The sequence below is a fragment of the Coenobita brevimanus genome, chromosome 19, assembly GCF_032717465.1.
Source record: "Coenobita brevimanus isolate Jiangsu-jjx chromosome 19, ASM3271746v2, whole genome shotgun sequence".
NCBI lineage: Eukaryota > Metazoa > Arthropoda > Malacostraca > Decapoda > Coenobitidae > Coenobita > Coenobita brevimanus.
In genome coordinates, this window is record NC_136972.1 from 23,947,726 (window position 1) to 23,969,919 (window position 22,194).

At 41.8% G+C, this 22,194-nt stretch overlaps 1 protein-coding gene across 1 annotated transcript; it reads right to left on the bottom strand.

Annotated features, from left to right (window-relative positions):
* Positions 1-6,943: 6,943 nt before the first annotated feature.
* Positions 6,944-13,669, bottom strand: LOC145391716 (methylthioribose-1-phosphate isomerase). Its single transcript, XM_080266253.1, has 6 exons — positions 13,537-13,669; positions 12,883-13,118; positions 11,632-11,840; positions 10,294-10,502; positions 7,457-7,613; positions 6,944-7,080 (listed from the first exon to the last, which is right to left on the bottom strand). The coding sequence occupies exons 1-6, from the start codon at positions 13,666-13,668 to the stop codon at positions 6,944-6,946; spliced, it is 1,080 nt and encodes a 359-aa protein (XP_080122379.1). The 5' UTR covers position 13,669.
* Between the last annotated feature and the right edge of the window lie 8,525 nt (positions 13,670-22,194).

The window sequence follows — 22,194 nt, forward strand, 5'->3', positions numbered from 1 at the left end:
TTTTTCCCTTACGTAAGTATGTACCAGTTATTAACAGTAAAAAATCCCACTTTAAAACAATGGCCTAAACCAGATTTCATTCCTTAAAACTGATATGCATTCTTGAGTACAAACTCTGCAGCTATAAATCTAGATAATAACAAATTAAATATCAGCTTCCATTAATCTTGTGGGCTAAAACAATGCATACATTCACTCCCTTTCAGATTTCGGATAAATACCGAATTTCAACTTTAATGTGGCCCAGATTTTCGCCCTACTTCTTATTTCAGATAGCTTAATGGCAAAATCAGACTACACTACAGCTTCACATCCTTCCACAGCACTTGCTTGTGACTAGCAATATATCCTACTTTAGTGTTAATCTATTGTTACAACTCAGTACCATATTCAAGGTAAGACAGCAATTTCATGCCAAACTTATGTAAGAATATACACGATACTAAATCAAGCACAAAGCAATGACAGAGTACTGAATGCCGTACAAAATAATACAATAAACCCAAGCCGATATATCTCATATAACGGTACGTTTATATGGATTACAGGAGATAAAGCTTGTCAGTTTCTGAGCCTTAAACTACCACGCACAACCACAGCACAGGAGAACGAAGATGCTGCTGCCACCAACCTAACACATCTACCCGTAACTAGCAGAAAATTCTGACACAGTGCAAGGTCTCCCAACTACTAAGATCTCCATAAGAGCCAGAAACACTGTCTAAGCTCATAATGATACTGAATAAAAGGCCTGAAGGCATGCATTCTCGCCTGTTGACATTACGAGGACAGTGAACGGCTTGTCTTACCTTCGTTACGGAAATATAGGCACTCTTGTAACATTAGTCGATCTCTTGAGGCATCAGTCGACCTCGTTATATCGCCTTAAAAGCTACCAAACTCCTCTGCAAAGCTGTAGCCACAAATAACCAAATGTACACACCATCATGTGTCGTCCCTCTCCTGGCAAAACAACTATGACGTCACAGTAATGGCCGACTCACATCGAGGGACAAATGAATATCTAAAAGTTTATCAAATAAATAAAATATAGCATTAATATATTAGAAATTATCGTTCCTCCAATACAAAATGATATTGATAACGTTAGCGATTTTTTTTTTTTTACAATTGAAAATTTAAAAACCTGTGGCTGAGTTGCCGGGTGATACAAATGTCCCTCACTTCCCCATCTTTCGTGGGGGTGACTGTGGACTGTCGGTAGCCTTGTTTGTCCGAAAAATGGCAGTTTAAGCCTGCAGTCCACCCGGCTCAAGTTTCAAATGAGCTTCGGGTCACAACAATTCTCCCTGCCTCCCCTTTTCCACTAATCATATGCTCCCACCCTCCCCTCCTCCACAAATATATCTTCTCCCAGCCTCCTCTCCTTCGCTAATATATATCTGCTCCCTGTTTACCCTTTTCCACTAACATATCTGCTTTTCTACTCCCTGTCTATACTGTTTGAATATAATTATCTTGCACGAGTATGAAGTATATAATTGTTTACCTAATTTTAACATTTTCTTCCCTTTCTACAATATAGAAAACGAAACTTTTTATGGTACACTCAAGTATTTGGGACTCCAAATTAATGCAAGGTTGGACTGGAGACGGGATGCAAGCACAGTTCAAGAGCAATGACCATTGAAAGTGATAGTAGAGGAATAAAGATGCAACTCATTACTGCCAACTCTGACATTATCAACACCCAGACACCATTATCATCACCCAGACAAAACCATCAACATTCACACTGTCATCACCACCACAACCTACTATAGTGCCCCTATTAACTAGGTAGAGATGCATATGCAGCATCCACCCAGTAATCAACCCTCCACACACTTCTGTATGTTTCGTTGTGGGCCTTGGGGCAAGGCACTGTCTGTCATAAAGTGAGTTTACTGCACAGGGGACTGTTTACGGTTAATTTGTCTAATCACGCTGACAGAACTCTACAATAACCACCATCACCACTAGGGCAGAACTGCCTAGGGAACAATCACTACTACTACTATTACCACCACTATCCACATGTAATGGGGTGTATAAAAAAGCCCACATTGCCTAGAGGCAGAGCAGGGATCCTCTCTTTGCCTCAGTGGTAATGTGCACACCTATAAAGCGCGAGAGCCCAGGATCGAATAATTTAAACAGAACATCTTCCTTTGTCAAGGGGTTAACCACCTCATTACCATGATGTACTCTTTAAAATTATTGCTATTTCCAAGCAATTTTATTCAACTTAGGAAAAGCCTCTCGTACTGAAACGGTTAACAAAGGCTGTATCTAACCTCTGCAGCTTTAAAGTCTGTTCATTGCATCAGCATCAGCAGTATCTGTACCTTTTATCCCACCTAAGGACTGAATGAAATGGGAGAAATGGAGTTCCCCCGAGCTAAGCCCTGTATTGGACTATATAGCCCCACTAGGGTTACAGGAGCGAGCTACCACTCCCGGCACGGCAGCACTGGCGAGGCTCGAACTCGCAATCCCCCGATAATGAAAAAGCAAGTAAAGGCCAAGTATTTAAGTGAATGAACTTGCAATCGCATGCTCAGCAACATGGGCATCATTCCTGGCTCCATGCAGTATCTTCTGGACATATTTTTTTTTTACTTTGATCCTTTACAGATGCCCATCATATACACCTGTCAGATACTGTCAATCTGTTGATTATTAAGTCAATAAAAGGTTGCTAGACCCTTATCATATGCTTGTTCACAAGTATTTCATCTAAACCTGAATTCATAGCAATCCTCTGGCTTCATCATCTTCCAAACCTTACTTTTCTCACAAACACATATACCTCCATTCACTTTCTTCTTCGCCTACCAGGCCTCCTTCCACTTCAAACTCCTGGGAGGCAAGACCTGTCCAATGTACAGTACCGCGAAAGAAAGACGGACAAAGAAATAGAATGGCTGGAATATGTCAACAGAGCAGCCTGGAGCTTCATCTGTTATGGCTATCCCTTGTGTGGCAGTTCCTTTGCTGACGTAAGGCATCAAAGAGACAGACATAATTTCAAACTGGCATCATTATTAAACACTCTCTGACAGATACAAATTTTAGCTGTCATCTTTATTAAACATTATTTCTGATTATCATAACAAAACAATAAACATTTAAAAACAACAGATGGGCTTATAAATCTCTTCGAAGCTGCAAGCATTAAAAATATAGAAAATGGTATTGTACATATAACACTAGCTGGTCAATAAGTAGGAAAAAAACTTTTAAATACAGTAATACCCTGTAATACCTCAAAATCTGTAATACTTAAAAACCACAAATGCTGAGTTACTTTTGAGGATCATGGATCATGCAAGCATGTGCAAATCCTTTCACGTCATAGCAAAAATCCATATGTCGCGATCTTGAGCCATATCCCTTCTCAAACTTTCTTCTGAAGGTTTTCATGCAAGAATGACATATGAATGCCTGGTGTTCTAGTGAGTTAAGGTGCTTCAAGTGGCTCTGACCTGTAAAAGCTTAAATCCAAGGAATGGTTTAGGACTTTGCACATAATGCCACTTAACAATGTGGCTAGTCAATCTCACTTTATGTGTTTGGACTGAACAGCCAAGTCCCAGGTCCCTATGCTCTTCATGGGGCTATAGAAAACATGATGTCAGACAGACTGATAGACCGACTAACAGACATTAAAAAAAAAAAAAAAAAAAAAAAAAAAAATCTAGACCCTTACTCTCGTTTAAATATTGGGGGAGGATGATCCAGATGAGAAGAGAAAGCATGCAAATGGAAGATGTATCAAGTGCATGCCCAATGGAATGAATCACACAGTTCAAGCCTTGGAATCCTGACTCCTCTTAAGCCTAAGCATCTGCTCATACAGTATTTTATTCTTCTTAACTAAATATGCACCTATACAGTAAAATGTAGCAGCCTTTCTATTCAGTCCCTTATTCCTGATATTTCTATGACCTCAAAATTCACATCTCTCATCCTCAATGCCCAACTACCAACCTCCTTCCTCTCCACATGCCCAAACCATCCCAGTCTACCCCTTTTCATCACAATACTATTATAGTCAAGTCCCATCCTTCCTCACAACTCATTTGTATTCCTACTTCCTCCCCTGACCTGTCATTCAAGGACACTACACAGCCATCTAATCATTCTCATCTCTGTACGTCTGAGCCAACAATTATCCTCCTCCTTCACTGCCCAAGTCTCACTACCTCCTTGCTTTCTGAACCCCACTTCACCCCACCCTATCTATCTACCTATCTACAGTTATCTCTCTATTATCCAGATGACCATTACCCAGACCATGCATTATCTGGATGTTGTGGTCTGGGATTTCCAAAGCATTATTCGTATATTTTTTTCCACTATCCGGATAAAATTCTAGCATCCGTTTGGAAATTATGGTCGCGTGAACCAAATCCGCTCGGCCAGGAAGGAATAACCTCGTGGCACTGCCATGTCTGAGACACTGGTGAGAGGCACTGAGTTGAAGGCTGCTGCCGAGAAGTTCACTCACCTTCACAACATTCCGGACTTCATGGCATCTGAAAGTTGGTCATTCAGGTTCAAACTGTGTCATGGCTTTACCAACTGCAAGACCCATGGAGAAGCTTTGAACTCTAGTGAGGAGGGAGTGGAGGAATTTCGTCAGAATTTGTTAGGCTTAATTGAGAAGGAATGCCTCACTCTTAGTCAAGTCTATAATGCTGACAAAATTGGCCTCTTCTACCGCTCAGTGCACACCAACACTCTCGTAGATGAGGAGAAACATGTGCCTGGCCACAAGTTGTCTAAGCAACGTGTATCTGTTCTATGCTGTGCCAATGCTAACGGGTCGCACCGGATGAAACCCGTTGTTGTTGGACATGCAAAGCAGTCCTATTGCCTTTGTGGGCTAATGGATGTCCTTCCTGTAGTTTGGTACCATTCTGTGAAGGCCTGGTTTATCTGCAAGATCTTCACAGATCGGTTCCACAAGCATTTCATCAAAGAAGTCATCCATTATCAAACACAGCAACTCAAAATCCCTCATGATCAGGTAAAGGCTCTTCTTCTCCTGGACAATGCCCCTGCGCATCCCTCCAAAAAAGAATTGGCTGCAGATGATGGTCACATTAGGTGCATGTGCTTGCCATCTAATACCAATGCCCTGATTCAGCCAATGAAGCAGGGTGTGATCATGGCCATGAAAAGGCTGCACCAACCGAGGTTCCTCAATGAGGTGATGGTTGTTCTCAAGGACGAGGATGAGCAGAGCATGGGGCTGGACAAGATAGGGCAGAGGACATTGGAAAGCCTGCGGTGCTACAACCTCAAGACAGCTGTGTACAACTGGGTGAGTGCATGGAAGGAGGTCCCAATGAAAACCCTCAAGAGTGGTTGGTCTTGTCTCCTTCGGGGACACAACAGCAGACACGACTTTCTGGACTTTGACATGGATGACTTCCACACTCATCTTCATGTTGCTGGCCAGGCTGTGGATGTCGATGACGTGTGGGAGTGATCAGAAGTCGATGGGGGTGATCCTGGCTACCAGTGTTGTCAAACACTGAGATCGCTGCTTCTGTTGCTGCTGCCCAGCCAGAAGAAAGTGATGAGGATGACAAGGTCGAAGCGGACAACAAGGAGAACTGCAGCATTCCAGCCATCCCCTGTCTGAGCTCATTCCGGGCACATCTCGAGCAGGTGGTTGAGTAAGTTGAGCACACGGAGTGCGACACAGAGATGGTGCCTCTTCGCCCTGTGAAGGATCGGCGTTCTGTGTGGGAGAGTGTCATCTGACGCCTGACTCATTGCTCCTATCACCAGTCCAAGATCGACTCCTTTTTCAAGCCTACGGACCCTGCCCAGTCCATCTCTGCTCTGCCCCCAACACAGAATCATGCCATGCCTTCAAAAACGGAGCCTCAACCTAGCATATCATTAGCCTTTGTGTCTCTCCTGGACATAAGTTTGTGGCTGTCTTCTGGGTCACCTGAAGTAGGCAGTCCATCACCACATCCCACAGTTGTTCCCCTGGGCCGACTGCCGGAGATCCTCTTTGACTCTGACTTGGATAAGCTCTTCAGGCTACGCTGCACGACCACATGGGATGTACACTGCAGTGCAACAGCTTCGTCAGCCACAGTACAACAGTCAGAGTCATGGATCTAATGGGTTATTCAGCACGACGTCCAGTCAGGAATTGTGAGTGTTGATTTTATTCTAGCTTACTGTACTCTACCATGATTTTATTCTATTTTACCATGATTTTACTCTATTGAACCATTATGTTTTGTGTATGCACTGCATTTTTCTTGTGTAGATGTTTTTTTTTTTATGTTACTGCAGGGTATGGCCTTGCAGTGGTGACTGCTTGTCTGTGGTTGATTGCTCTGCTTTAACATGATACTGTAATTGCTTGGCTGTGGTTTATAGGTCTGCTTGACAAGGCAGAGTAGTGTTAAACAACAGGAACATGTGTTGAATGATGTACTATAGTGGCCTTTTACACTGGCTTTCAAAGTTATGTACAAATGGGGGCCTGGCCAGAAGTCCATTATCTAGATGGAGCCATTACTCGGACATGCCTTTGGCTCTATTGTGTCAGATAATTGAGGGACTACTCTATTGCCAGATGCCTTAATCCCGTAAGTGGTGGTCACAAACAAATCGCCTCCATGTCGCCCGGTCCCCCGCCATTTCACTGCCAGGCTCCCAGTTCACACCCCCTCCCTCATATACCTCTCCACTCCATCCCTGCATCTAATCCTTGGCCTCCCCTTCCCTCTCCCCTTCTCCACCTCACTCACATACACTCTCCTCATCAGTCTCTCACTCTCCATCCTCTCCATATTGCCAAACCACCTCAATGAATTTTTCCTAACACTTCCTATCACATCCACGTCCTATCTTCAGGTGGGAAAATAAGATGAGGATGATAAAAGTACTGATGAAGCATTGTAATCTACTTGGACTTGTTACTTATGGCATCCAAACTTGACTTCAGGTCCTGAGGTTTGAAGACTCCATGTTCCGTGACAATGCCACCTGTTATGAGCTCAGCTGGTGTCACATCGAAGGCAGGGTTCCAGCAGTTGATGCCTGGGAAGGAGATAGAATGCAATATCAATTATATAAAGTGTACAATTGCTGTTACACACAAAATGTGATCTTATTCCTACAGAGTGCAATCTTAATTACATACAATTCAAATCTCCTTTATTGTGCAATATCAGGTATATAAAGAATGCAATCTCATTTATATATATAGAAAGCAGTATCATACAGTATATGTAATGGGTGCAATCTCATGTTAAATACTGTAGAATGCAAATGCAGTCATATAAAAAGTGCTATTCAGTCTAAACAGGCGCTGGAGATTGTTACAATTATCAAGAGGATATACAATGCTACATCCTTAAAAAAAAAAAATAAATAAATAAATAAATAAAAAGAAGAAGAAGAAGAAGAAGAAGACCTGGTGCAGCAAGTTGGGTGCCTGCTACATGTGTCATCTCTTGGCTGGGCCGCTGCTCGATGGGAATCTTGTGGCCATCATCAAGGCTGATGTCAATGGAGGTGGTGGGGGCACACACGTAGAAAGGCACTGAGAAATGTTTGGCTGCAACTGCCAGCTGGAATGGGGCAAAAAAGTTGAGAAGATACAGATAATAAATGGAATGGAGATGTGTCTGGCCATTAATGCTATCAAGGAGAAGGTAGAAGGTAGGCAGTTATTCTTATTGCTCCACCCTGGTCTGTCTGATCAAGCAAATCCATCACTTGCAAGTAAGCAACTGCCCCAATAGGGTTGTCCTGAACACTGCTGATACTGTGTCTGCATCTTAATGTGGCATGTTCTGCGCAGTGCTCCATTATGTGTTATGCTGTGTGGGCCTCATCTACAAGCTTGGCATGAGTGGATACAAGTAATATAATGATATGAAGTGTTCGGCCATGACTGCTGGCTGGAAGGAGGCACAAGGCAGATTGTATATACAGATAATAAAATGGCTTGGAGAAGATATGGCAGCCACTGCTGGCAGAAAGGAGGCTGAGGGTAGGGAAGTACAGTATATTTAGATATTAAAATAGGTCCTTGTTTGTAAACTACCTTACTTTGTATCAAAACCCCAGCAGCTCAAAGGAAACCAATGCATGTTATTTTCACTGTTGCTTATAGTGTTGAATTATTTTTTTACTTCTGTTTTAGATTAATTTGGATGTCTTTTGTGTTCTGTTTTTCCTACCACTAGATGATTTTACTCTGGGCAGAAAAGGCTTCTTGCACTGAAGGGGTTAACAAAATCTTAACACTGCTGTTTAAAAATTCTGTTCTAATCTAAATAAAATCACCTGGAGATAGCAAAAATACAAAAGAGTTCCTCAGGATCAAGGGGTTCAGTCCTGTCTTCATCCCTATATGAAATACACAAACCAGGCCACAATAACACTTTTGACATAAACTGTTAATTCAGTAATATAATGTTGACCAGAAAAAAATCCAAAATGCAAACTGCCTAATAATGCTGAATGAATTAGCTTGTGGGGTCTCTCTTGGGTCAAATAAAGTCAAGTGGCATTTCCAAGAAAAAATGCAAAAGCATTTTGTCTGACAGAAGAGATTGGTCCTTTAAATCTGACGATGCATTTTTATATAAATTTATGCCAACATCAGAAGACGTTATTTAGATCGAGAGAGCCCTAATAACAAAAGGTTAATAAAGGGTATATCTAACTCCTCCAGTCTGAAATGCTGTCTTAAGTGGAATAAAATTATTTGGAGACAGTATGGCTATAAAAAAGAACATACCACTGGGATTAGTAGTAATAGTTGCAACCCCAGGCCCGTCTGAACATAACCCAGTGGATTGTAGCCTGAGGATGTCCTCCTGTTGCAGCCCACCATCCTCCTTTTGGAGGATGGGGAGGAGGCTGAGGGACATTTACATAACAAGGTAGGGGTGCACCCAGTTATAGTGGAGAAATGGCATCCTCTCTAGTACTGTAAACTGGGGTGAATTCGGACTCGGGGCGAATTCGGATATTATTGCAATAAAAAGTTGTTTAAATTAATTAACAATTAATGAATAAACATATTAGAAATCTGTTTGCTCCCAATTGTTTGTAATTCTTTACTGTACTTTCGTGTATAAAGATACTTAATATATCACGTGACACATACCAAATATATACTAAAAAGCAAACATATGTAAAAAGAATAAAATTTGTAACATTGGCAAACTTTCTTTGGCAGAAATGTTAATGAACAGATGCAGGAAAATCTTCGGTGCCCGGATGTACTTTCATGCGTAGTGTGAAAGTGCAAAGTAAGTAATTGGCGTTATCTTCTCAATTAATCTCTTAACTGGGCATTTAATGAAATTTTTAAAATTTTAATGCAAATTGGAGTCAGTTCGGACATGGGGTGAATTTGGACAGAGGGAGTATGAATGAAAAAGTAACACTTTTTACAATATGCAATTGCTTAAAATTTGTCAGATGTGGATATTGTGTGTAATTGGGATCATATGTATCATTTACAGGTATACTCTTGAGCTTTTATGGTACTACCTGTTTAAACAAGGTCACCCAATGACTCGAACATTTAAGAAAAGAACTGGTGGAGATCAAGGTCCTTATTGTAGTGAAAAAGGCAAGCAAAAAACTGGTAAAGCCAAATAATCATGTTAAATATCACCTGTAACTTATAATCCATCACTCTTCCAAAAACGAAATTATTAGTCAAGAAATGATTGTTCCATATACAGTACTAAGGTTTGTAGATAGATTTATCTTATCTACATGTGTTCTAATATGTTTTATTTAAACCAAGGAAAGAAATAAAATTACTGTTGTGTTCATATCTCATTATAGTCATTAGCTTATTTTGTCAGGGAGTGGCATTATTTTTGTACTGGAAGAACATTTTTTTAAAAGCCCCAGAGCGTCTGAAATGGCCCCACATACGTCCGAGACTAAACTGGGAATCCAGGGTAGTCATATGCATTCATTTTCTATTTATGTACGAATTTATACAGTGTATCCGAATTCACCAAAGTTTGAGTACAAATTCGGACACCCATTACTATATTGGCTATAATTATATATGAAACATTTTAAATTTTGTACTGCTATGATTCGATACCCTAGTGGACCAGCTCAACATACAGTACTTAAGATCTTGGAATGAATTAAAAACTAGATTACATGGCACAAAAAAATGAAAAAATCGTCCGAATTCACCCCAGTTTACGGTACCTAACACTGGATGAAAGGTGTTAATGCACCAAGTCATCTTGTTTTCACATTTACCTGGAAAGTACCAATCTTGTTGGCTGTGTTACCCTTACTGTCAACCCGGTCAGCACCAACAAGGATGGCATGAATGCCTTTGGTCTGCATAAGCCAAGCAGCAGCACTGTCACATAGCAGTGTGCCTGGAAGTCCTTCAAATACCAGCTCGTAGGCAGTTAGACGTGCTCCCTGGTTGTATGGACGTGTCTCAGTGCAGAACACATGCTCTAAATGGCAGATGAATTGGAAAACTAAAATACATAAGAAATTAAAATTGCTCTGTAAAAATAAGATCCCATAAAAAATTAATGGTGTTGTAATATGCTACTTCAGGGAGCTCTCTGTGGTAGCTAAAACCTGTGAACCTCAAATGTTGTCATATAAATTCAAAAACAAGCATATTTCCAACCCATACACAAATCTTCGTAAGAGTAAACTAATACTAACATCTTAATGAGCATGATTACTGGTAGAAACGAAAAAAATAAGGATAAAAGTAAAGGTAGCTATAAAGGTGGGAGTTGCTACCTTGAGGTGCTTAGCCAACCTGTTCAAGAGGCAACCTTCTAAAAACAGGGTCAGGTGTATAAACAATGGAAAATCTGATATTCATATACAAATACTGTATTATGCAAAATGTGTGACATCTCTCATTGCTGATAATTTATGTTTCTTTAAGTAATTCTGTCTGTAATTAGTATCCAAAAACACTTACAACTGATTGTAAACTGAGTCAAAGTCCAAGCTGAGACTCAATCTTTCACAAATCTTTTTGCATGTCTTTGATAACTTTTTTCCCTCAACTGCTACTGGCAACCGCTGCAAATTTAATTAGCAGGTTTTGACATTTGGCTGACTTCCAGTCCACAGAAAACAGCTGTACCATGACCAACATCAGTATGAGGTTTCTCTAAGAGGAAGTATGACATTTTTATACATGCATGACTTTTTCGTAAACAGCTTTCTTAACAGAATTGTTGTGGCTGTGGCTCAAGGTCCCTGTGGACTGCAAGCTAAAACTGTCCATTTTGTGCAGTTCATCATGTTCCTTCTGGGCTATAGGTGGGGCCCTGGGGGCATTTGTCATACAACCAGGCGGCTTGGTACCACTATGTAAAGGGACCTCTCCATCACTTCCAACATGGTACTGACCCTAAGGTGCTGATCAATTTTTCAATGAACTATGGTCAGGCTGATCATACCCAAACTTTGCTGCATGTAATGAACTGTCATACCTGTTTCAGTATGACATAAATATTTTTGAAGCAGGTACTACTATCCCTCTGCAGAGTAGGACATCACTTAGGTAGTGGACGGTACTATATTCTCATTGTTGCCACAAATGTGTCTACTGACCCAGATTGCCAGCTGCGTGCAGTGAGCGTATGACCCCTAGTGCTGTGCCGTACCCAGCAGTAGCCAGTGTGCCTGTGTTGCAGTGAGTCAGCACGCGCACTTTGGTCACTCCAGTGGCAGAATCCATTACGGATGTGGCACCAAGGTCACTCAACTTCTTATTGGTTGCCACGTCATCTGCTAGCAACTTCTCACACCATTTAATTGTTCTGAGGAAGGGTACATTGCTCAAACACAGGCATCACACCACTCTACCATAATGCACTATGCAAATGGCATCATCATCACCATCATCCTGACCTTTTTTCCACTTGAGGGTTGGGTGAGGAATGACTCAGAAAAGTAAAAATGAGAAGGCACAAAAGTGGGGAAACCATCAACGGTATGCCCAGTGATATGGGGCAAAATATTCACCCACACATCAGTCATGCCCTCAAAATCATGGATTTACCTCACATGCCAAACAAATGACTGATATGGTTCCATATGTAGCTAAGCCATCTGGCATAGTCTAAGTCAGGGTAAGCACAGAATGAATGGTATACAACTTGTATCACTCCACAATATGATGCAAATGTGATCATGATACCTATATAAATTCATCTGAAATAGTCTATTAGGTTATGAAAAGGCTAAACAGTATACAATAATTAATTTTTCTGCCAGAGAGGTCTCTCCTATGCAGAAAAAAAATCATGCCAAAGCCAATCTACTGTTAATTTCCTTGTGCATATTTACCAGTACCTCTCTTTTCTATTATTCCTTCATCAATTCCAGTCTTTCTTCATTCACCATCTCATTACTCTGAGCACTGCCTCTTCTCTCAAGAACCATCATTAAACTTCGGCAATCTGCATCTGTTGACCTTTAAAGGCAAGACAATCAAAGTCATTCACAAAACTCTAGTCTGCATTCCTCCTGTTCATTAGTAGCAAGTAACAAAGCATCATCTGCATACATCAGATCTGAGGCATTCTACCCTAAACCCTTAATTACCCCCCCCCACCCTTCTCTCCATCCTTGAGTTTTAACCTCTCTCATAATCCCACCAATACATACAATAATACATAAATATTAAACAGCCAATAATAAAGACTTTATAATAAAAGAAGCATCCTTTTCTAATTCATGTAACAGTTACATGTTACACCAACTACTGTAACTCATGCAAATACAGTTTATACTGAAGGGGATAAAATGAAATTGAATCATATGAGATGCTAACTGAACCAAGGTGCAGTACCCACTCACTTCTCAACTAAATCCAGGGCACTGATTTGGCTATCATTGTGAAGCCCTTTGGCATATTTCTTGAGATCCTCGGCTGCATTTGCCATGTTGACCGCTGTTGGTCGGGCAGTAACCAGGTGATCTAGCTTGCTGGTGATGAAGTCAAGGACCTGTGTCTTGTCCTCAAATGTGGCCTGGGATATTTCAGCAGCCAGACTAAGGCACCCAACAATTGCAATGGCAGGGGCTCCACGGACCTGAGAGGAAATATCATTATGTGTAGCAGTAGAAAGGGAACCAAGTATCATATGATCAATCTCTCCACATAATAACATGCCTTTTCTGTTCAGTTCTTTAATGCAAAGTTATTTGGCATTCTCAGTTTTTCTTGAACGTAACTATTCAGCTGTGAAACTCATCCTCTTTCTCCTCCTGCCTATACTCTTTGACCTTTCAATACATTGTGCATGGGTATCCCAACACAGCCTAAAAATATCTTATTTATGCCCTTCAACAATTTGATTTTCTTAAAATTATGATGATGATGGCAGCACTCAAGATGGTAGTAGGGTAAAGATGTTAATGGCCAAAATAATAATAATGATAATAGCAATCACAATGATGCTGATAAAGACAATACTGTACTTCCTTCTCCAGCCAGTATCCGTTCCCCACCTGCATCTTATTAATGACCGACCAGCCCTCGTCCACTGTGGTCACTGCTCGGTATAAAGTCCTCAGAGGGAGTTGAAGCTGGTCTAGGATGGAAAGTTTCCTGTCCTCCCATTTTATTGCCTGTAGAGTCATCTTTATACTCCCCTTCTGTATGGTACTCTGAAACATAACAATTATACATCAATGACCATAAATTCAAATAAAACAGAAATATATGTATAAGGATTCAAACATATGCATACAAGGTTAGGATGAAGTAAGCTATTGTCGTGCCAGCTTTTTCTTGGACATTATTCCATTCAATATGATGTAATTTTTATTCTCAACTGCCAGATAGTTTTTAGATTATGAAATCTCTCACACTGAACAAGTAAGAAAGTCTCAGTTAACCCCTTCAATGTAATGTTAAAATCTATTCCTAATAAAACATGACAAACTTATACTGCTTAGGAGACCCAATGGACAGTGAGGGGTTAAAAGGAAAAATGCATGGATAAACTGATAAGGTTATATATACCATACTAATTGTGGGTAACATTCTTAATTTCCAGTAACATTAAATCTAGAATCTGTGAAACTACCCAAAAAGTGTCCCCCCCAAAAAAAAAAAAAAAAAAAAAAATTATACAGAATTAAAGACTGCAAGAACCAAACATTACTATCAACCAAATTAACCCAGCCACACCCTATAACTTGGGCTTCCCACATTATTCTCCATGTTATCATGAAATATCTGGTTCCATCATTACTGCCACTTTCCATTCAATACGAGAGAGTTGTAGTTTAAAACTGCCATCTCGTATCTTATCACAGTATCAAGGTTGTACTGGGAAGTACGTGTTGCTACCCGCCTAGGCGGTACACCATTCACTAATCACTCTCATCTTATATAACACATCCTTAACTACTAATGAATCTGTGACGGAACGCTACAGACACAATGTCCTAACCTCACACGACCAAGCAATGAATTCGGAGGTAAAAACAACAATAATGATACTTGTAAACAAGAGCCAGCTACGTAGTAAACAAAAACCGATGACTGGAGGAGGTTTCGGAAATTACCATTTCGCAAAGGATGTTTCGTATCCGTAGCATTCTAAACTTAAAGAGTCATCAAAAGGAATATAATACTCACAAATCTATTTTTCCTAAAAATTTCCCTCCCTTTTCTGCTAGTATTACTCTACAGGGAACACCGTATTTACAGAATTCATTTTCGTACTGGAAAGGGATGCCTTCCCGTATAAGTGACACTGATGCTCTTCTGCTCGGTTACATAAAGGTCCTTCAGTTCCCTCCCCAGTCCCCGACAGGAGGATGGTGGACTGCAGAAGGGCAACTTCGGTCAGCAGTCCTCCAGATGAGCCTGGGACTACAGCCACAACACAAACCATGAGGTTTGACGTGCTCGATAAGAGGAAGTAAGGCCACCCTGGCCATAGTAGTAGCTTGGGTGGCCATGTTAATCTGGTTCAATATGGCCTTCGAACGCTCTCAACACAGGAGCACATTGTGAGGGGATATCCACTGTTCACAGTTGATTCCTCTCTCGGCTGCCTGATTCTGCCCATCTAACTCCTGCCACCCTCTTGATTCCTCTTATCTCTTCCTCTTCTCCAAGGATATTACACGGCTGTAGGTTACTCCTCCTGGTCAGCCATCCTCCCATGCATTTTCCCTACGAAGTGCATGGGAGGATGGCTCTAACGACTGGCCCCCACTCAAACGAAAACAGAACGACAGAAGCCTTCCAAGACGAGGATAGTCAAATTTTCTTCTGAGAATGTCACAGTCAGGAGTCCAAGGGCATATCCAGTCACTCATCTTAATGTGATGCTTGTAGTAGTTGTTGTTGTAGTTGATCAACCCCCAGTATGTCTGGCCGAGCAGATCCATCAACTGCAGGCAAACAACCACCCTTGCAGGGCCGTCCCGTGCTGTGGACAGATGTTCCCTTGCTGCTGACAACGCCTCACCACAGCGAGGCGCGGTGAAAAGTGTAGAGGTTTGAAGCCTGGATGGACGCTGCATGTGTCTCTCCACCCAGATAAGAGGGGCACCATAGCAGGCTCCACTTCACCCCATCATTTGGTTACATGGTTACCATCCAGCGTTGTAAACGGTTTCCTGGGTTAAAGGAAAAGCATTAGACTTGTCACTCCGTGCGAAGTCACTGAAGTGGAAGAAAGAGTAGTAAACTGTGACAGATTTCCAGTGTACAGGACAGTGACCTTGGCAACTGTATCACCTTCTATGGGTGCGTCAGAATTCCACTGTTAGTTGCCCGACTCACTTTTCCATGGGAGGGGTGACATAAAGGGTGGCAGGGGTGAGGGACTGGGAGAGGATGACATAAAGGGTGGCAGGGGTGAGGGACTGGGAGAGGAGGAGGGAGTAAGCGTGAAACAGACAGGGAGTGAGAAAGGATGAGGGAGAGGGACACAAGATACGGAAGGGATGAAGGAGCGATGGGTGGTAGAAGGAGGGGTGAGGGAGGAGTGACATGACGCCAGGGAAGGAGGGAAAGGAGAGGGGATGGGTGAGGGTGAGGGGTGGTAGAAGTAGGGGTCAAGGAGGGGTGACGCAAAACGCAAGGGAAGGAGGGGAGGGTGAAGGTTGGTGTGTGGGGTGGGGATGAAGAACAATAACCTGATGTGGGTCTTTCACGTGTCAACACCAGGGATCACGGCCCTCAGACGCCTGGGGTGCGGCAGATTACACCCCTTTGCACCGACACACATACCCCCCGCCGACAGAATAAATGGCGACCTGTTCCTCCCGCTGTCTCTCTCTTCACACCCTTTTTACCACCACCATCGCCATCACAAAACAGGAAGTTGTTGGATTCTCGCAGGATTTTTCCCATTTCGTCTCTTCCAGGGCACTAAGTTGATGAGGTGTCATTATTTTCCACTTTTTTCAACACTCGACCCACCTCCTGTCTCTTCTCTTTCACATCTTTTTTATATCACCATCAAAAACAGAAACTTGTTGGATTTTGGCTTTTTTTTTTTTTTTTTTTAATTTGTCTTTTCCAGGGCAATAAGCTGATGGGTTCCGTGGGTATATTTTTCAGTTTTCTCCACTCTTGTTCCTCCTACCGCCTCTCTCTTCACACCCTTTTTACCACAAAGGAAAGATCACAAAATTGATAGATGTTGGATCCTGGCACTGATTTTCTCATTTTGTTTTTCCTAAAATACTCACTGAACGGGAAGCTTTAGGTCTTCAATTTACTTCCTTTTTAGGTTGTACGACGCAAGGTATATGGGAGAGGCTTTCTTTCTGTCTTCATTTTCTTCATAAAAATTACAGGCAGACCTACACAGACGGTACCACACACTCAGAATCCAATTTTTAAACACACGGGTACACAGACTGCATCATACTTACTTCCCCACGCCCTACCATGCACCCACTACCATTCCAACCTGTTCCCACATCTCTAAGCCACTGCATCTCACAGGAATTCATAAGGAAGAACTGGATTTATTTGTACTAACCCGAGTCGACCTGATAATGCAAACGTACCCACAATAATCTTAACTTTCATCTCTAGAAAATCAATAGGGATTTTTATTTCTTACATTTTTTCACAGTCATAATCTGAATCACTGTAGCCTACTCACTGCCTACTTACCATCCTACTTCCTGTCTTTCAACCTACCTACTTACCCACACACAGGCCTACCTACCAATCTACCTTCCAACTTGCTTCCAACCTTCCTACCTATTGTTAACATGAGTACATCCGATAAACCTGGTATGAAAAAAAAAAACGATGATGATGATGATGATGATGATGATGAAGATAGAGAGAGAGAGAGAGAGAGAGAGAGAGAGAGAGAGAGAGAGAATACAGCAGGGGTCAAAATATGCAAGGCTGGAGGGACGAGGGAATGACTGATGACATCCTGAAGAAAGCACTACAGGAAGGGAGGTCGCCTGAGAGCTAGTGTTATGGTAATGATGTGGCTCCTATGACTCACTTAGCAAAAATTATAAAATAATAATAATAATAATAATAATAATAATAATGAGGATGGTAACAGTGATAGTTACATTTCTCGCAAGTAAGTCAGACTGTCCCTACGACGAGATAGTAAATAGTAGCAACATATTAACACTATCAACCTCTCTCTCTCTCTCTCTCTCTCTCTAACGACCCTTTCAGCACGATGACGTCTTAAATGGTGTCATCTTCCTATCTCCAGACGATTTTATTCAGCTTAGACGACTCATTTTGAACTTTCCCACCTCATTCTCCCCCCTCCCCTGCCTTCTTTGCTCACCACCTCTACTCACTGTATTTCATTCCCTCCCCTCCCCTCTCTTCTCCCTCCTCCCCTTCCTTTCCTTATTCATTCCCTCCCTTCCCTTCCGCTCTCTACCTCAGTCTCTCTCCTCTCCCCCATTCAGATCTCCCCGTCTCCTCTCCCCAGCTCTTCTCCCTTCCTCTCCATCTCTCGTTCTCTTCCCTCTCTATCCTGTCTCCTCCCCCCTCCCCAGCTTCATTCGGTCTCCCCACACCTTCTCTTCCTCCCCACTTCCTCTCTCCTTCCCCCCACGCTCCCTCTTTATCCCCTCACTAACTCTCCTTCCTTCTCCTCCCCCTCCCTTCCTCCCCATCCCTCTCCTTCCCTCCCCATCACTCCATTTCCTCTTCATTCTCCTCCTCTTTCTCCTACTTGTATTACCTCAGTCATCGACAATAATAAATTTCCGGTGCACAGTATTCTTTCTCCCTCCCTTTCTCCTTTTCCCCCCTCTCTCCCCCCTCCCTCCCTCCCTCTCTCTCTCTCTCTCTCTCTCTCTCTCTCTCTCTCTCCAGTTTCTTTTCCATTCTATATATTTTCTCCTCGCCCTCTCTCAGTTTCTTTCCCTGCTCTCTCTCTCTCTCTCTCTCTCTCTCTCTCTCTCTCTCTCTCTCTCTCTCTCTCTCTCTCTCATAATTACCAGTATTCAATAAAGGCAGAACGACTCCCAGCCAAACCTATTTCCCCCCTACAATGCCACGGATATGAAACAAGTGACTGTCGCGCCGGGAGTGTAAACAAAGAAAATAATGGCCCATTGGAGATTTCGTCACATTTCCTTCGCGATTTATTTTGCTTCTGTGACCCACCCAGACGAATAAAACCGTCTGGCGTTAGGTGGAGGGGAAGGATATAGAGTTGCACCGAACATGAGAGAGTTGAACTACACCATAAGTAATTTTTCACTGGTGTTAAGTACAGTTTATACTTTTAACTCTGATTAGGCCTGCAATTTCATCCTTTTGTGGCATATTTCACGTAGCTCAGCAATTTTAAAAGGCAGTGCTATCACCCTGTATCCTTTCCATAACACTTCTTCCTGACTATCACCATATTGTAGCGTTAATCTACTGTCACAGCTCAGCAATCGAGATGGAAAGAGGACAGCTCTAGGCCAACTTAGTGTAAAAGGGGAACAGTCACTACATGGGCTGTTGTAATTCAAAACCAAGCCTTGAAGTTTTATGATATGTATGGAATGCGTAAATTAATACAAGATGTCCACAAATTATCCGTACAGTTTTAGAAATTTATGAAAAAATACAAGAATGGAGAGAATTTTATACGGTTGGTTGCATATAAACGACAAAATATCAAAGTTTTATAAGTTTTTGTGGCTACTTACGTAAACACTTTCTGTAGCGAGAAGAAATTGGGCTATCTCTTCAAATTATCAAGTTCGATTTTGTTATGTCTAAGTTCTCGAGAAGCCAGACTCCAGTGAGGCAATGCACCAACCTTTCTGAAGATGTTTGTTGACGGATTTCCACCTCTGATACCATAAACTCAGTAAAGACCTCAAGGTAAATATCTGCCATTGGGTTGTATAGATAATCTGCGGACGCCCTGTAGAAATGTGTATATTCTAATCAACAGACATTTCTACAAGTGCATATACAGGGGAGGCTGAGTGAAGAGTGGTAGAGGTTTGTCACGCTCCCTCTGCAACACCTAAAGCCAAAATCTCAGTAAAGTCACAAGGAAAACACAATATGGACGCGTTCATAAATACTCCAAGTCGCGTCTCGCGTCACAAATCGAGCGCCATCTTCAAAATCATCCCTTCTTCCCAATAACTCTCCTTGAATTGTACCTACTTCCCCACACCTTAATCCCAAAACTCTCCATTATTTCTATAGTGCGTGTTTTCTAACTGTTACCCGTGACGAAGATCCCTATTCCTTTTTAGCTCCCAAACACCTTTTCCTTACCAGTTTATTTTTGCATACGGCTCATTAATAAACCATTGAGTGTTATTTTTGCTATGTTGGTGTTTAAAAGATAAAAAAAGCAACATACCAGAAAGCAGTACAGCATAGGATGGGAAACAAATCACTAAGAAAAAGGTGATAGGGAGATTCCTTAACCGACAAGAATAGTGGAGGGTTGATTTGAGTACTAACCAAGGAGACTCATTCCTGCCTTAAAACCAAGCCTCACTGGGTTTCATATAACTTGGTATTTGTGTTGCTGGAGTGACCTTGTTCCGTCAGATGAAATAAAAAAAATCTATAGCTGTTTGTATCATAAAAATACTCAATAAAAATAATCAATAAAAATAATGAAAATAATAAAACTCACGCCGGCAATATTACTAAGGTTGATTATGTCGATCATGTTATCTTCCCTCCTTAATTTTTGTTTTTGTTTGTGTTCAGTTATGTTTACACTGACTTGCTCTTCTCTGGGTGACTTTCTCTCTCTCTCTCTCTCTCTCTCTCTCTCTCACTCACCCGTATCAGCAGGGGTACAATGGCGCGGTGCACAAAGCCGCCACCAATATCAGGCCAGGGGATGCAAAAAGTGTCACAGCCCTGGTGATGGATGCCTTCGCCCCCCTTTTCCCCCTTCCCCACCCCCTCCTCCTTCTCTCCCTCTTCCACCCCCTTCCCCACCCCCTCCTTTCCTCCCTACGGGCTTCGATAACCGCCGGGGTGGGATGGGAGGGATAGGGAGGGAAGAATGGAGATACGGGATGCGTGGAAGAAAGGCGAGTGAAAAACGGGACAGGGGCTAGATCAAAAACGCTATCTCATACCCATCCTATGCTTTAATATTTCTCCACGAACGTAACTGGGAAAGGAATTAGGAAACGAAATTGTGATCAGCATATTTTGTGGTCCAATTCCTTTACCAATTATGTCCGTCGAGAAATTATGATCAGCATATTATTAGCATATTATAATGTAAAAAAAAAACAAAAACAAATGTAACTTGCTAACACGTAACAAGACAAAAATTTCAGGTCTACTGTATGATCGCATTTCACTTAAAATTATAATATTCTGAATCCTCAAGCAAGGATTTTTGTCAGAATATAATTGTGCCGAAGAAAAAAAAAATGCTTATACGGATCTATAAAATTCGTGACAAAGGGATATTCAAATTCTTGCATCTTTTTAAATGTGTTCAAACCGATTATGTATTTCTCCTATTTTATTTTTTATGTCACAAGATGATGCTCACCTTAGACTTTAACAGCTGAAGGGATTTTGATACTGCCTTCATTTGCTTCTTTAATAAAATGTTCGTCTTACAGTATCAAAAATAACCTAAAATAGACGTTCTCTGGCTGAAGGGGTGAAAAGTGCAGTATATAATGTGTGAGGTTGATTTCCCTGGCTGAAGTTTGATGGAAGGGAAGGGAAGGAAGGGAAGGGAAGGGAAGGGAAGCTGTGGGGCAAGAAAAAAAAACAGTGAGGAAGAATAAGAAGACGAAGAGAGACGCGAAAAAAGGTGAAAGCAAAAGGGAAGAGGAGAGGAAGAAGTGGGAAACACACACACACACACACACATACACACACACACACACACACACACACACACACACACACACACACACACACACACACACACACACACACTTGTAGATGATGATAACAAAATCTCAATGAAAGTACAGTACAACAAAAAAAAAATAAAAATAAAACATACATTCAAGCGTTTATCCCTAATGCTCTCCTTTCTCTCTCTTTCTCTCTCTCTCTCAGTGGGTGACAAGTGTTCTCCCTCATGATTAATTACAAGGCTATAACAATGATATCACTCTATTAGCCAGGCACCATTGATCCGGGGGCAGGGTGAGAGAGAGAGAGAGAGAGAGAGAGAGAGAGAGAGAGAGAGAGAGAGAGAGAGAGAGAGAGAGAGAGGCTGTTTTTGTTGTTGTTGTTGTTGTTGTGGCTCTAAATATATGTAAAATGTGAACTCCGTGGACTGCAGGCTAAAGCTACGTCTCTTCAGTTCACCATCCTCCTTTTGGGGAATATGGATGTGTTTGAAGGACGTTTGAATACCCAGGCAGTGGAGTTGACCGGTTATATCAGTGCCACCACATGAAGGCGTCCCTGTGCAGTACTGAGAGAGAGAGAGAGAGAGAGAGAGAGAGAGAGAGAGAGAGAGAGAGAGATACACCACAACCCATCCCGGCCATGTCACAACCACTCCCCCCAGCCGCTGATAGGAAAAAATTCTAATTTTCCTTCTCAAAGGATAAAAAGACAAAGTTTTGGAAATGAGAAACTTTTTGAAAGGACTTGAGTTTCTTCATAATTAAGAAGAAAAGACCCGGAGGAGTTTTTTATCTGACTCTGCTTTGCATTAAGGGGGAGAGAGAGAGAGA